This window comes from Choloepus didactylus, chromosome 13 (assembly GCF_015220235.1).
Source record: "Choloepus didactylus isolate mChoDid1 chromosome 13, mChoDid1.pri, whole genome shotgun sequence".
NCBI lineage: Eukaryota > Metazoa > Chordata > Mammalia > Pilosa > Megalonychidae > Choloepus > Choloepus didactylus.
In genome coordinates, this window is record NC_051319.1 from 5,750,999 (window position 1) to 5,765,196 (window position 14,198).

General features: G+C 40.3%; 1 protein-coding gene and 1 pseudogene across 1 annotated transcript; one reads left to right on the plus strand and one right to left on the minus strand.

Annotated features, from left to right (window-relative positions):
* Positions 1–582: 582 nt before the first annotated feature.
* LOC119508408 lies at positions 583–1,765 on the minus strand (annotated as a pseudogene).
* A 1,985-nt stretch (positions 1,766–3,750) lies between these two features.
* CCNB1 (cyclin B1) lies at positions 3,751–13,658 on the plus strand. Its single transcript, XM_037801529.1, has 9 exons — positions 3,751–3,866; positions 4,504–4,674; positions 4,772–4,942; positions 6,793–6,975; positions 7,986–8,144; positions 8,532–8,768; positions 9,088–9,228; positions 13,199–13,309; positions 13,484–13,658. Exons 1-9 carry the CDS (start codon positions 3,846–3,848, stop codon positions 13,589–13,591), a joined length of 1,302 nt encoding a protein of 433 aa, XP_037657457.1. The 5' UTR covers positions 3,751–3,845; the 3' UTR covers positions 13,592–13,658.
* The last annotated feature ends 540 nt before the right edge of the window (positions 13,659–14,198 follow it).

Here is a 14,198-nt window from a genome sequence, read left to right on the forward strand (position 1 = left end):
ATCATCTCTTAGTATTGTGTTGGTGCTTCTCTGACAAAGCACCCTTTTAATCAAGATAGTCATACATTATATATATCCTAAACTTCAAGGATAAACATTGCAATTGACCTGATGCACTGGAATAAAATAAAAAATCCTTACCATAGCAGCATCCCCCAAACTATTTGAATTTCATAAAAATATGAAGTATTAACACAAAGGTGGAATGGCAGTTGACTTCATGAACATGCAATTGCAAGCTGTGGCATGGAGCTATTCTGTTATCAGGTAGCACTCCCTCACCATATAAATAGAAACTAGCAACTGGTTTATGAAAGCCAAGCTAATGATGGTTTTAAAAATCAGCACTGTCCATTGCTCTAACTATGGCTCAAAATGGAGGACTCTTCGTCTCTCTTCCTATCCTTTTTCTTTTAGCTTATTTGAGGTGCACCCTGAAAAGGAAAAAAATCATTGCATGAAATATCCTGGAGTGTCACTTCCTTATTGCAGATATCCTTGACAATGACAGGAATCTTTGATTCAGCCACATTCCAACAGAGGTCCCAAGTCATATCTTGGTTCCCATGCTCCTGGAGAACATCATGCAAACTTCTTCGTGGCTGTAAACCTCTCCATGTACTTATAGCCTTCCAGTTTGCAAACTTCTTTTTCTCAAAAAGATTGACTTCCACAGCAAGCAGAAGGATTTGGGAATCACTGAAGATACTCTGTGGAGGAATGCTGAGCTCAAGACAGTTCTCTTCCAGGCAAAGACAGCAAGGTATCTTCACTAAGATCTGAGATATCTGGTTCTGATTGAGGTTGAGTTCAATTACCTGCAGCTCCCCGACTATGTCAGATATATTCCGAATTTGGTTCGTAGAGAGATCCAAGACATCCAATTGCCTAGGCTACAAATTTGGGGTAGTGGTGCCGTTGTTGGTTCCCAGAGAGGCTCAGGGTCTTGAGGGCAGTAAGTTGCCCAAAGATAGACAGCACCTCCGTCAGGTGATTGTTCTTGAGGCTTAGAGTCTCTAGATTTTTCAGATTGCATAACTCATCAGGCAGAACAGCTGGGTCAGCCCACGGTCCTTGAGTTTTCTGAGCCGTTTCCACATGAGTGCAGAGGACACTATTTCCTATCCTAGCGCCATGGCTCAAGTTTCTCAGCTCACAAATAGTTTAGTAGTGAAAGACCCGCAACCGGCGCGGGGGATGCACTCCGCCCTGCGATATCGGTTTGTCCCATCTTGACTTGGATTGTTTTGTTCTTGAATTTTATACTGGGATTTCTTGAATTTTACAGAACCATTTATCCAAATGCAATAGCTGGTATTGGTCTGTACAAAACACCAACTTGTTTTGTCAGTAAATAGCCTGAAGTGATTCTATTGACCAGTTTTATTGCAGCAAGCGAGTTAAAGCTTTTTGAAGAGCTAGTATAGCGGATACAATCTAGTCTACGCCGTTTCATTTGGTATTATTGCAATTGTTAAGAGCAGTTTCGAATGCAGCGTTCTAAATCAGGAACTTTCAAGCCAAGGGAAAAACCTGTGCATAAGGAGATGGAAGCCAGGGTTTCTGACTACTGACTGAAGATTTGCATTTCAATAGGCACATGGATGAGACAAGATTAGGTTATCTGAGAGACTACCAATATTAGTAAAACCCCAAAATAGATTATAAACCCTTTCTAGAGGGCAGATTCCTTCTTTTCTCAAGGCCTACATTGATAGCAACGTTACCTCAGAATAAACACAAAAGATGCAAGAGCTGCCGCCATAATTTTGGTAAATTTTGTAGGTACGCTTCCAAGTGTCTGAGAATCATTTAAACCAAAAATCTATAAAATTACTATTTAAAAAACTGTAGTTAATCCAACCAGCATAAGGACCTTGTCTTTGATTACTTAATTTAGAGGAAAAGTGTTATTGGTTATTTCCAGTGATATGATACCATCAGCAAGATTCTACATTATCTAAATACCTTACCCGTATTCCTGTCATATTTATAAGGTAAAGGAACATCAGTTAACATACTTTAAAAATTGTTTTGACTTTTATTAACTTATTTTGTTTTGTTTTTTCAAAAACTGATTGTTGCATATAATCAGCCTAAAAGTGTAATTTCTTTCAGGAAAAATAGGAATTGAATCCATAGAATAAATAAACAATTAAGTAAATAAATAGCCAAGGGAGATCTCTTTATTATAGTAGAAGGCAGAGAACTGAATAGTAAATGTGAAGGGATTGCTGGAATTGGAAAATCATCGTTTTGCAACCATCCTGATAGAGATAGTATCAGGCAAGAATCATCAATGGATGTGAAATCTAGGGGGAAGTTTGAGGAGGAGCAGAATATTTGCATGGTCTTAGAGAGTGTCTCCCCACAGACACTTTATTAGTTACAAGGGAGAAAAAACAAAACGGTAATTTTACCATGGAGAAACAAGGCAACACTTTTAACAAGTGATCAAAATTATTATCACCTATGAGGAAGAGATGGACATAGTATTTCTACAGATTTGATATCCTGAGGATATATCACTTATGCAATATTACAGCCAACAATGCATAATACCAATTAAAATCACGAGGAACCATTAGACAAACACAAAAATGAGAAAGGTCTATTAAAAAAAAGTGGAAGGCAGTACTGTTTTCTTCAAAAATGTCAATGTCATAAAAGACAAAGAAAAGTTGTGGAAACTGTTCAGATTAGAGGACGCTGAAAAGACATGATAATTAAATTTTGATCACTTGTTAAAAGCGTTGCCTTGTTTCTCCATGGTAAAATTACTGTTTTGTTTTTTCTCCCTTGTAACTTGTCTGGATCCTGTACAGGGAAAATATTATAAAGGACATGATTAGGTCAATCAACAAAACTAGAATATAAACTAGATTAAAGAAAATATTGTAATAATGTCAATTTCTTAAGAATTACACATTGCAAAGATATTTTAATCTGGGTAAAGAGTAAACGGGTATTCCTTGTAATATTTTTATGGTTGCGACTTTTCTAAGTTTGAAATTATTTTCCAAGTAAAAACACTAAAACAAAAGATTGGCTTTGGGAAAAAAATATGATTGATTGAAGTAATCTAGCAGGTTAAGAAGCTGACATTATTCTTCAGACAATGCTGTGGAAATATCATGGATCCGAAAACCTAATCCAATCCCCGCGTTAATTATTTGCGATCCTTGGAGAGTCACCTAAGCCTCTCTGAGCTTCAGTTGCTCCACCCCAGAGAGCTGTTGGAATGATCAAATGAAAGAATGCATACCAAAGCCTTTCATGAACTATGATATTGATGCTACATGCCACTGTGGAAGAGGAAAGTGTGTATCAATAAGGACGACTAAAGTCATAACTGGTTATCATGCTTCTAAAACTGAGACCCCCGTCCTGTCACTTTTCAAAGACAACAAGGCGTCTTTACGTACTTCGGCGGCGCGCGCCTCTATACTTCTCCAGCTGGCAAAAGCAGCGGTCCAGAAAGCGCAGCCGCAGAATCAGACCTCGCGAGGCTCTGCCCTGCCCTTACCCCGGCTCCACCCTCCCACTCCCGCGCTCGGGGCCGCACCCTCGCTCTGGCCCCGCCCCCTTATCGAAGGTCTTCGCGGGATCGCCCTGGAAACGCATTCTCGGAGGAACTGGCAGCCACCAATGGGAAGGGAGCGAGTGCCACGAAGAAGCCAATAAAGAGGGAGCGGTGCGGGGTTTAAATTTGAGGCGGGGCCCGGCTCCTCCCGGCGTGTTGCGGACGAACGGCTGTTTCACTGTGGTGTTTCTGGTCCCCGGTTCGTCGGGGTTCTCGGATTCTGCTTCTCCCCTCTGAACTGCTGCCTGGTGAAGAGGAAGCCATGGCGCTCCGAGTCACCAGGGTGAGTTGCTGCGAACCGTGAACAAACGTGGCCTTCTTCACTGCGTGCCCTCTCGTCCTTCTTCGCCTGCCGGAGCCCCGCGACTGGCAGAGGACCAGAGCGGCGATTTGGGGAGGAGGATGGAAGGTCACGGGGAGAAGCCCAGGGCTCCTTGCATGGTGGGGGAGTTTGGGGGAAGTAAGGACGGAGCGAGGACGGCGAGAAAAGAGAACTGGAAGGGCCTTGGATTAGTGTTGGGGGTGGGGGAGGTGTAGGGTTGAGGGGAAACCTTTTTTAAAAGGTGATGGAGGGCCGCTTGGAGTAAGCCGCCACCGACCACTTAACCCCTTCCTAGAGAGGAGGTGCGTGCAGTTGGAGGCTCTTGTTTCGGTTTCCTTTCAAAGGTAGATTCACGGTATTCTAGAGTTGTCCGGGAGTCGTAGAAAACCCTTCAATTTCGTGAATGAAGAGATACAGGGAGGGAATTAACTTGTGTCACAGCCCAAGAAGACCCTGGAACCCAGGTTTCCTCTCCTAGCCATTTCACCCGGCTTCTCCCCACCCACCCCCGAGATCTTGTCTTGTGCCCCACCTTAATTAACCCTTGACTAACCCCAGCCTGGCTTGGCCAGCTCTAAAATGGTCTTGCTTCTTGCAGAACACGAAAATTAATACTGAAAATAAGACGAAGATCAGTATGGCAGGCGCAAAGCGAGTGCCTTTGGCCGCTGCTGCAGCCTCCAAGACCGGGCTGAGGCCAAGAACAGCTCTTGGAGACATCGGTAACAAAGTCAGTGAACAACCACAGGCCAAAATGCCTCTGAAAAAGGTAACTTATCTTCCTGGCGTAATTTCTCTGTAAGCCCTCACCTCACAACTGTGACTCTTGCTGGACGAACATTCCATTCTTTTCTTTTCATCTACAGGAATCAAAAACTTCAGCTGTTGGGAAAGTTATTGCTAAAAAACTACCCAAACCTCTGGAAAAAGCAGCTTTGCCTGTGTCAGAGCCAGAGCCAGAACCAGAACCAGTACCAGTACCAGAATCAGAGCCCGAGCCCATTAAAGAAGAAAAAGTTTCGCCTGAGCCTATTTTGGTAAACTTGTTACCTGTTTTAGTGTTCTTCCCCCTCATCTGACTAATGAATGGGATAGCATTTGAATAAATACTAATAGAACATTTTAGTGCTTACCGTGAGGCAGGTTCTACTAAGTACTTTCCATGCATTTACCCACCTAATCGTCACATAATACTCTCCCAGGTAGCTGTTATGACCTCTACTTTTTAGATAATGGTTTAGAGAGGTTATAAGTATCTCTTCCGCAGTCATACAGCTAATAAGTAGCACGTTCAGGACTCAAACCTAAGCTATCTGGCTTTAGAACCTGTGCTTCTATGTGCTCTCCTATACTGTCCACCTTTGTTAATGGTATTAAGTTGTAGCTGCCTGGACCAAAGATTTTGCTGACCAATTACAAGTCATTTCTGTGTCAGACACAGAATGTTCTCTTAAATCTTTCAGTCACCTGGTTTCTCTAGGTATACTAACTTAGTGTGACATTAATTAGACCTCTGTATGATAATACCAGAGTTAAATAAGACTGTATCTCCTGTTCAGGTGTGCCTTTTTTCCAGCAATTCTCTCTATATATATCCTAAAATAAGAGAAGTTGCTAGGAGAAAGAAATGATACCTCAGATGGTAACATTTTTACCAAAGAAAGATGACAGGCTTAGTAATATACTTAGGAAGAATACACTGCTCCGGTTTTAGGAGCCTCAATGGTGTGAATTTTCTTTTTTATTCCTTAATGTGGCCATTGGGTAATAAGCCTTTAACACTGGAATATATAAAGGTGTGAAGCAGAAAGAAAATGTAGCTAGCTCTTCAGAGAGTAGGCAAGAAGATGAATTAACAAGTTGGTCTCAAAAACCAAGAACATTTTATTAAATATCAGGTACAGAAATGTATCCACTCCTGTAAAAGAAAGACAAGCCATCTAGAAAAGGCATTTTGCAGGCATTGCAATGAAATAAATGTATTCTGAGGCTCTAATATTTAAACTTAAAGCCAGTTGGAAAAAGGATCTGTAAAAGTCATTCAACCTAGACACTGATTTCTAAGGGTAAGAGATTTGAAGTATCTTTGCTTTAGTATTGATTTTCTGAACATGGCACATTAGAGGTATAGCAGGCAGTCATTAATATGGACATACCAAACTACCCGAGGTTTCCTTGAATGTTGTGTACTGATTCCTGCCTGTGCTTTCCTACTTATTAAGAATGCCTTCTCCCACTCCTATTTCATCTAGCTAATTTTTTCATGCTTCAAAACAACTCAAACATCAACTCCTAGAGCTATCCCTAAACTTCCCCTCCTGCTACTCATGTTCCTAGAATCAATCTCTCATTACTTTATTTACTATTTCTTTTAAATTCTAAGCTCAAGGACTTCAAGAAATCAGTGCCTTACCAGATAACTTGAGGAAGGCGCTCAATGTGGAGAAGAGAGCTTAAAGAAATGATTAATGACAGTAAAGTCGGTTGATCCTTAGTCACTCCTAAACAGTGAGAAGCAACCCATATTTTGAAGGAGAAAAAAAGTATACATCTAGAGACTGGCTTGACCTTCCATTTAGATTCTTCACATGATGGTACTCATAAACAGATACCACTTTCCTTTGAAGGAAGGTCTAGAATATGAAACGTTTAGGTTCTGCTGACTTCAAATTGGTTCAGTTTAAGCTGGCATTTCACTTTTGGTAGTATTACACTTATTAAAGAGAAATTGAATAAATCTGAAAAGATAATAGTTTTCCTTTAAGGAAGCAAATTGATGTCTGTTCAGCAGATCTCTTGAGTTAGATACCAATAATCTGACCTTCATTCCTGAATTGTACTGTGTGCTCCTATTTGCTGTTGTTTCAAGAGGTCTCTCTGTTTCAAGGTGGATACTCCCTCTCCAAGCCCAATGGAAACATCTGGATGTGCCCCTGCAGAAGAATATCTGTGTCAGGCTTTCTCTGATGTAATTCTTGCAGTAAATGATGTTGATGCAGAAGATGGAGCTGATCCAAACCTTTGTAGTGAATATGTGAAAGATATCTATTCTTATCTGAGACAACTTGAGGTCAGTACCATTATTAGAGTCTTTGTTTTTTTCTAAACTGCACGTAGCTTTATTAAAATGTTATTCAATTAACTGTTTAAAGTAACTCGAGCAGCATTTCTTAACAACAGATTACAACTTTCCAATTGTCCTTCATAGAATACCAAAAAAGTCCGAAACCAACGCTCCTTATATGAGGCTATAAACAGGGAAAGTTCAATGTTGGGTAGATGCTACCATGACTTTCTAATCATACTATGTCACTGGAAACTGTATTAGTGACATTTGCCCTTTCCCAGAAAAAACAAGGAAGCATTCTTTTATGCTAATAACATAAACTACACAGTTGAAAGATTTACCCAATTATTTTTAATGCATTGTCTCCATGCCATCATTTACATTTTTAGTCTCTTGCCTGGTCCTTTTGGGCATCTCCATTTTCTATAGAATTGTTCTGTAGGAAGACTTCATTGCCAGGACCAGCCTTCTTGCTTTGGTTTCTTTTCTTCCTTGTTTCTAGCACTTTTTAAACTCTGTGTTCTAACTTTGAGAGAGTAGATCAAGCAGATCTGAGTGCTGGTCCTTGATGCATTCTTCTCTACCATAGTGATGCTGTGTTTATACCCTGGATCTAGAAGTGTGATAGCATTAGGTTCCAGCTGATCTGAGAGTTAGTAGCAACTCTACTTCATAAAGCTCAGGTTCTGAGTTTAGAGTTTTATGTGAAAAAAATCTGAAATGATAGTATGTTATCTTTATTTGAGAAGGAGCAGGTACAGGGTGAAAGGCAGCAGCTGTAGCAGTGAATTGAACCCAGGAAGATCTGACTACGAAAAACCTGCCACACTGTCCTGTAAAATGCTTGGTTGCTTGCTTCCTCAATGGTGGAGCTGTTTGGATCATATAAAAATTGGAGTTAAAAACTATCTTATAAATTCTAATGCCTTGAGGTATTCTTTGGTAAATGATATTTCTGGACAGAAATTTCACCTGGAGCTTGACTTTAAGGATAATCAGCATTTCTTTTGCAGGAAGAGCAAGCAGTCAGACCAAACTACCTACTGGGTCGGGAAGTCACTGGAACCATGAGAGCCATCCTAATTGACTGGCTGGTACAGGTTCAGATGAAATTCAGGTTGCTTCAGGAGACCATGTATATGACTGTTGCCATCATTGATCGGTTCATGCAGGTAAACATAATTCAGTAATTGAGGTTTTTTTCCCTTCCAGACTCCTAGATGAGTCATGAGAAACTGACTTTTTCAGCTATTAGTACTGACGAGAATGGCATTGCTTCTAAAGGTTTGAAATCTGAATGCTGTGACTGAAAGCAAATTAAATAGCCCCCTTTACCTTGGCTTGAAAGCAAGATTTGTTTTTTGCCCCTATACGTATCATCTATCATAGCAAATCGTAGCTGTAAGTATTGGAGGAAAGAGTGAAATCTGTCTTGGGGAAAGGGTGTCATTAATTGAGATCTGCTAAGAGAGCATGTCTTTCCCACCCCTCCTTCATAGTTCTATGTAAGATATTTCCAATTATCTTACTTATTCATCCAGTTAAAATTTCCACTGCAGAATAATTGTGTGCCCAAGAAGATGTTGCAGCTTGTTGGTGTCACTGCCATGTTTATTGCAAGCAAATATGAAGAAATGTATCCTCCAGAAATTGGTGACTTTGCCTTTGTGACTGACCATACTTACACTAAGCACCAGATCAGACAGATGGAAATGAAGATTCTAAGAGCTTTAAACTTTGGTCTGGGTCGCCCTCTGCCCCTGCACTTCCTTCGGAGAGCATCCAAGATTGGAGAGGTAAAAAGATCTCTTGAGAAACCTTTGGTAGGATCCATTCAGGAATAGTGCTGCTGAACATGTAGGTCTAATTCAGCTAACTGTATTATATACCTAACTACATGGGGAAGGGATAAAGATGTTCACTGATATCATAAATATAGTCAGGCTACATATTAATGGTATTAAGGCCTTCCATGGGCAATTACATTTAACAGTTTGTAGAGAAAAATATCATTTGTAGTTACAGATGTGGGCATAATATAGTTTATTGTCAGTGCCACTGATGCCACTGAAATAAAACTGAAGGAAACTCAGTGACCTGTGGGTTTTGTTCCAGGTTGATATTGAGCAGCATACTTTGGCAAAATACCTGATGGAACTGACTATGTTGGACTACGATATGGTGCACTTTCCTCCTTCTCAGATTGCAGCAGGAGCTTTCTGCTTAGCACTGAAAATTCTTGATAATGGTGAATGGGTAAGCATAAAACCTAGGTTACCCCAAGCTTTTAAATTATGAACATGATATTTGCCTATACATAGAATTTATTTCATTAAAGGACAATTCATATGGTCCCTAAATATGTACTCTACAGAAGGAATGATTACAAATGGTATCTTGTTTATAACATCTTCATAGAATGCTTGCATTTCATTACCTAATTTCATATTTCTGTACCTAACTGAGAAAGGCAGAACAGCTGTTAGTCCATCTTATAGATGGATGTGTTTTAATGACCTACTAGAAGTTCATTCATATTCATTGATTAATTCAGCAAAATTCTCCTATATGTAGCAGTTTATTACAGTGGCTCCTGGGAATAGTCTGCCTAAAGGAACATGAAGTGCAGCTTTGGGGTGGACAAGTTAGCAATTAATTACAATAATACAATTATAATTATAGTAGTGTATAATAGGTTTAAACACAGATTCCCACGGAAGCATGGAAGAAGTACCTGGAGAAGTAGGGGTCTTAAATTTCAATTATAATCAGTCATACAGTATCTATCCCTACCCCTCTCTTTTTTTGTTTGTTTTTTTTTTTTTGAAATTTATTTTGAGATAAATTCAAACTTACAGGAACAGTTGAAAAAACAGTACAAACCCCATACATAGAGCTCCAGCATACCCCAACCCCTACTCCCCCAGTACCCTGATCCACCACCTTTAACATCCTGTCACACCACCATTTCTTTCTTTCCCTCCCTCCCTCTCTCCCTCCCTATCATCCATCATCTATTGCTCTGTCTTCTGAACATATGAGAGCAAGCTGCACACATCCTTGAACAAACACTGTAATTCACATATACATTTCCCATGAACAAGAACATTCTTTTATGCAATCCCATTAAACGCAGCTAAGAAGTTCAAGAAATTCAACCTTGATACAAAGCTTACATTCTATATTTGCTTTTTTTTTTCTTTTTCCTTATGTCCCATCTGTGTCCCTTTGAGTCTCCTCTCCTCCATCCTCAGATCCCATCCAGGATCATCCTTGGCATTTAATTGTCATCTATTTAGGCTGTCTTTTTTTTTTCAGTTGTGGAAACATATACAGCCTAAGTCTTCCCATTCCACCCCCTCCCTAGCATTCTATTAGTGGGATTAATCACATTTAGAATGTTGCAATGCTATCACCTTCCCACCATCCATTTCTAGAAGTTTCCCTTCACCCCAAACAGAAACCCTATACTCATTTCTTAACTCCCCATTGCCCCTTCCCCCACTTCTCGGAACCCCTACTTTTCATCTCTATGGTCATATTCTCTGATACTTTCTTTGTGTTTACCATGGGGCTTAAATTTAACATCTTAAATCTATAACAATCTTGTTTTTCTTTGATACCAACGTAACTTCAACATGACACATAAACTATATTCCTATACTCCCTCATTCTGCCACCTTTATGTAGTTCTTGTCAAAAATTACGTATTTTACATTGAGTCCAAAACCACTGATTCATCATGACAGTTTATGTATTTTAGGTCCTGTAGGAAGTAAATAGTGAAGTTACAAATCAAAAATACAGTAGTATTGGTATTTATATTTACCATGTGATCTTTACTGGTAATCTTTATTTCTTCATGTAGTTTCAGTCAATTGTTTAGTGTCCCTTCCTTTCAGCCTGCTCAGCTCCCTTTAGCATTTCTTATAGGACTGATCTGCTGGTGGTGAAGTCCCTCAGCTTTTTTCTCTGTCAGTAGGACTCCTTTAGTATCTGAAGTAGGGCAGGCCTTTTATTAGCAAAATCTCTCAGCATTTGTTTGTGAAAAATTTAAGCTCTCCCTCAAATTTGAAGGAGAGTTTTGCTGGATAAAGTATTCTTAGTTGGAAATTTTTCTCTCTCAGGATTTTAAATATGTCATGACACTGCCTTCTCGCCTCCATGGTGTCCTCTGAGTAGTCACTACTTAGTCTTATGTTGTTTCCTTTGTATGTGGTGAATTGCTTTTCTGCTTTCAGAACTTGCTCCTCTTTAGTATTTGACAGTCTGATCAGAATATGTCTTGGAGTGGGTTTATTTGAATTTATTTTATTTGGAGTTCGCTGGGCATTTATGCTTTGTGTATTTATATTGTGTAGAAGGTTTGGGAAGTTTTCCTCAACAATTTCTTTGAATACTCTTCCTAGACCTTTACCGTTCTCTTCCCCTTCTGGGATACCAATGAGTCTTAAATTTGGACATTTTATTTTATCTATCGTATCCCTGAGATCCATTTTGATTTTTTTGATTTTTTTCCCCATTCTTTGTTTTGTTCTTTCATTTTCTGTTCTGTGGTCCTCAAGGAGGCTGAGTTGTTGTTCAACTTCTTCTAATCTTGTATCATGAGTATCCAGAGTCTTTTTAATTTGGCCTACAGTTTCTTTTATTTCCATAAGATCTTCTATTTTTTTATTTACTCTCGCAATTTCTTCTTTATGCTGTTCTAGGGTCTTCTTTATGTCCTTTATATCCTGTGCCATGCTCTTCTTCATGTCCTTTATATCCTGTGCCATGCTCTTGTTGCCTGCCTGTAGTTCTTTGATTAATTGTGCCAAGTACTGTGTGTCTGCTGATCTTTTGATTTGGGTGTTTTGATATGGGTTCTCCATATCATCTGGTTTTATCATATGCTTTAAGATTTTCTGTTGTTTTTGGCCTCTTGGCATTTGCTTTACTTGATTCCTAATTTGACAGAACTGCAGCTTGGTGGCGTACACTTTCTCTAACCAGCAGATGGCATCTGCGAGTCACCCACTCCCCTCAAGTCAGTTCTCCCCAACTTTGTCTTTGTGGTGTGTGGGGGTTTGATTCTTGTGGGATCCAATCGGTGCACCAAGCCTGGGCGTGCCGTCGGTGCCATCCGCCCCGAATGCAGGGCATGTCTGGGTGGTTAGGCAGGCAGGGCAGCTTTAATAATCAAACCTCCCAGGTGTTCCTGGAGATATAAGGCTGTTGCAGGAGCCTAAGCCTTCCATTTCAGTCTTTCCACATATTGTCCCTGCCACTGACCCACAAGTCCTTGGTATTTGTGTAGGGTCCCTGAGATTTCCAAGCAGGTCCCCCTTCCCAGCTGTGCTCTTCCAGGACCTCTGCTGAGGGAGGGCCACGCCAAGTCACAAGTGCACTCTGGCCTCCAGGGAAGCCCTGGGTCGCTGGGCCGTGCAGGGGTACTCCCAGCCCGCTTCAAAGATGGTTGAATGGGACGCATTAACTTCCCCCTTTTCGCACAGCTCCGCCCTCCCAGCTCCGGGACAATCAGCCGTGGGTGCATTAAAGGCCACTGTCCACAGCCGATATTGTGGTGTGTGTGCAGTGCTGTGGGGAAGACTCCCCTTCACACTGGGTTTCTTGGCGCGGCTCTGGGCTGTGGGTCTGGCCCCGGGCAGGAGCGTCCCCCGCCCTCTGGGGAGATGGCTGCAAGGAATGCAGTTTTTTCTCCTTTGGGCTCCCCTCTGCTCCCCTGGTCTCAAGACAATCAGCAACGGGTGTGGGAAGGGGTATCTTCCACGCCAGACACCGAGGCGTTAGCCCAGCCTGCTCCCACCGTGCTTCACTACACAGCTCTCCCATCTTATCTGCAGCCGCTCCTGGGCTTTTTTTTTTTTTTTTTTTTTTTTTTTTTAAAACTAATCCGTCTCCAGCCCACCATTTCCCCACACCACAGCGCTGCTGCTGGACTTTCAGCTGGCTCACTCACTCGTTTCAGAATGCAGGCTCCTGGTTTCACCAAATGCACGTTCCCTGTGGTTTTAGCAGACCTTGTCTGGCTGGTGCTACACTGGAAGTGGTGTTCTGGGTCACTTTCTGGTTTTTATCTAGTGTTTTTCACAGAGGTGTTTTTTTGCCCTTTCTCACCTAGCCACCATCTTAGGTTCCCCTACCCCACTCTTGATTAATATCTAGAAAGTATTTTATGGGAGCCATTTTTGATAAATATTTCTTACATTAATATTTGCCATCCTAGACACCAACTCTACAGCATTACCTGTCATACACTGAAGAAATCCTTCTTCCTGTTATGCAGCACCTAGCTAAGAATCTACTCATGGTGAATCGTGGGCTTACAAAGCACATGGTAAGTCAATCAATGGCACTTTAAGATGTTTTTTAAAAGTAGAAATAATAATTAAGAGTTGACACCCGGAAATGCATAGCTGTTTTTAAGGAGTTGATCTTTTAATAGTTATACCATTGGATCTTGTGATGTTTTTGTTTTTTTTCATTAATTATCATGCTTTTCTCTTTTCAGACTATCAAGAACAAGTATGCCACATCTAAGCATGTTAAGATCAGCACTCTAGCACAGCTGAATTCTGCAATAGTTCAAGATCTAGCCAAGGCTGTGACAAAAGTGTAACTTATGAATTTGAGTTATTGTACTTTAATATTTGCAAATAAAATTGGCACTATGTGCTTTCTGTACATATGATATGTTACATTTACTTATTTCTAATAAAGTTTGTGGCCCTTTTAACTTTTTTATAGCTTAACTCATTTGAATATGATCGCTTCCTACTCTAAGGTAACCTAAAAGTTGTCTTAAAGATATATTAGGGAATATAAAAAAAAAAGCTGCTTTCTGTTTACCTGGGGACTCAGCTAATGTACATGTGTTGCCTATGTATTTAACTTGGTTTCTGTTTTATGTGCCTGGCTTTTACTTTATTAATGTGGATTTAAGGCATTTAAAATTTTTACTTCCATAGGGCATACTACATGTAATTAAGCCAAGTTATTTTAGACAATCTGCTACTTAGTTCTTCAACGTAAAAGACTAATCTCACCCCCACAGTTCCCCCGTTTTTTATTTCTTCTGGTTGTTGCTGCCCTAATTCTACTCTTACCACTATTTCTTGAGTTACCAACTTTAGCCTTTTCACTTTGAAAATTAAGATCTTTAATTTATATTTGAAACCCAGTTTTCATTTTGTTTTTATTGGTTAAGAAAAAACAATGCTCAAAAA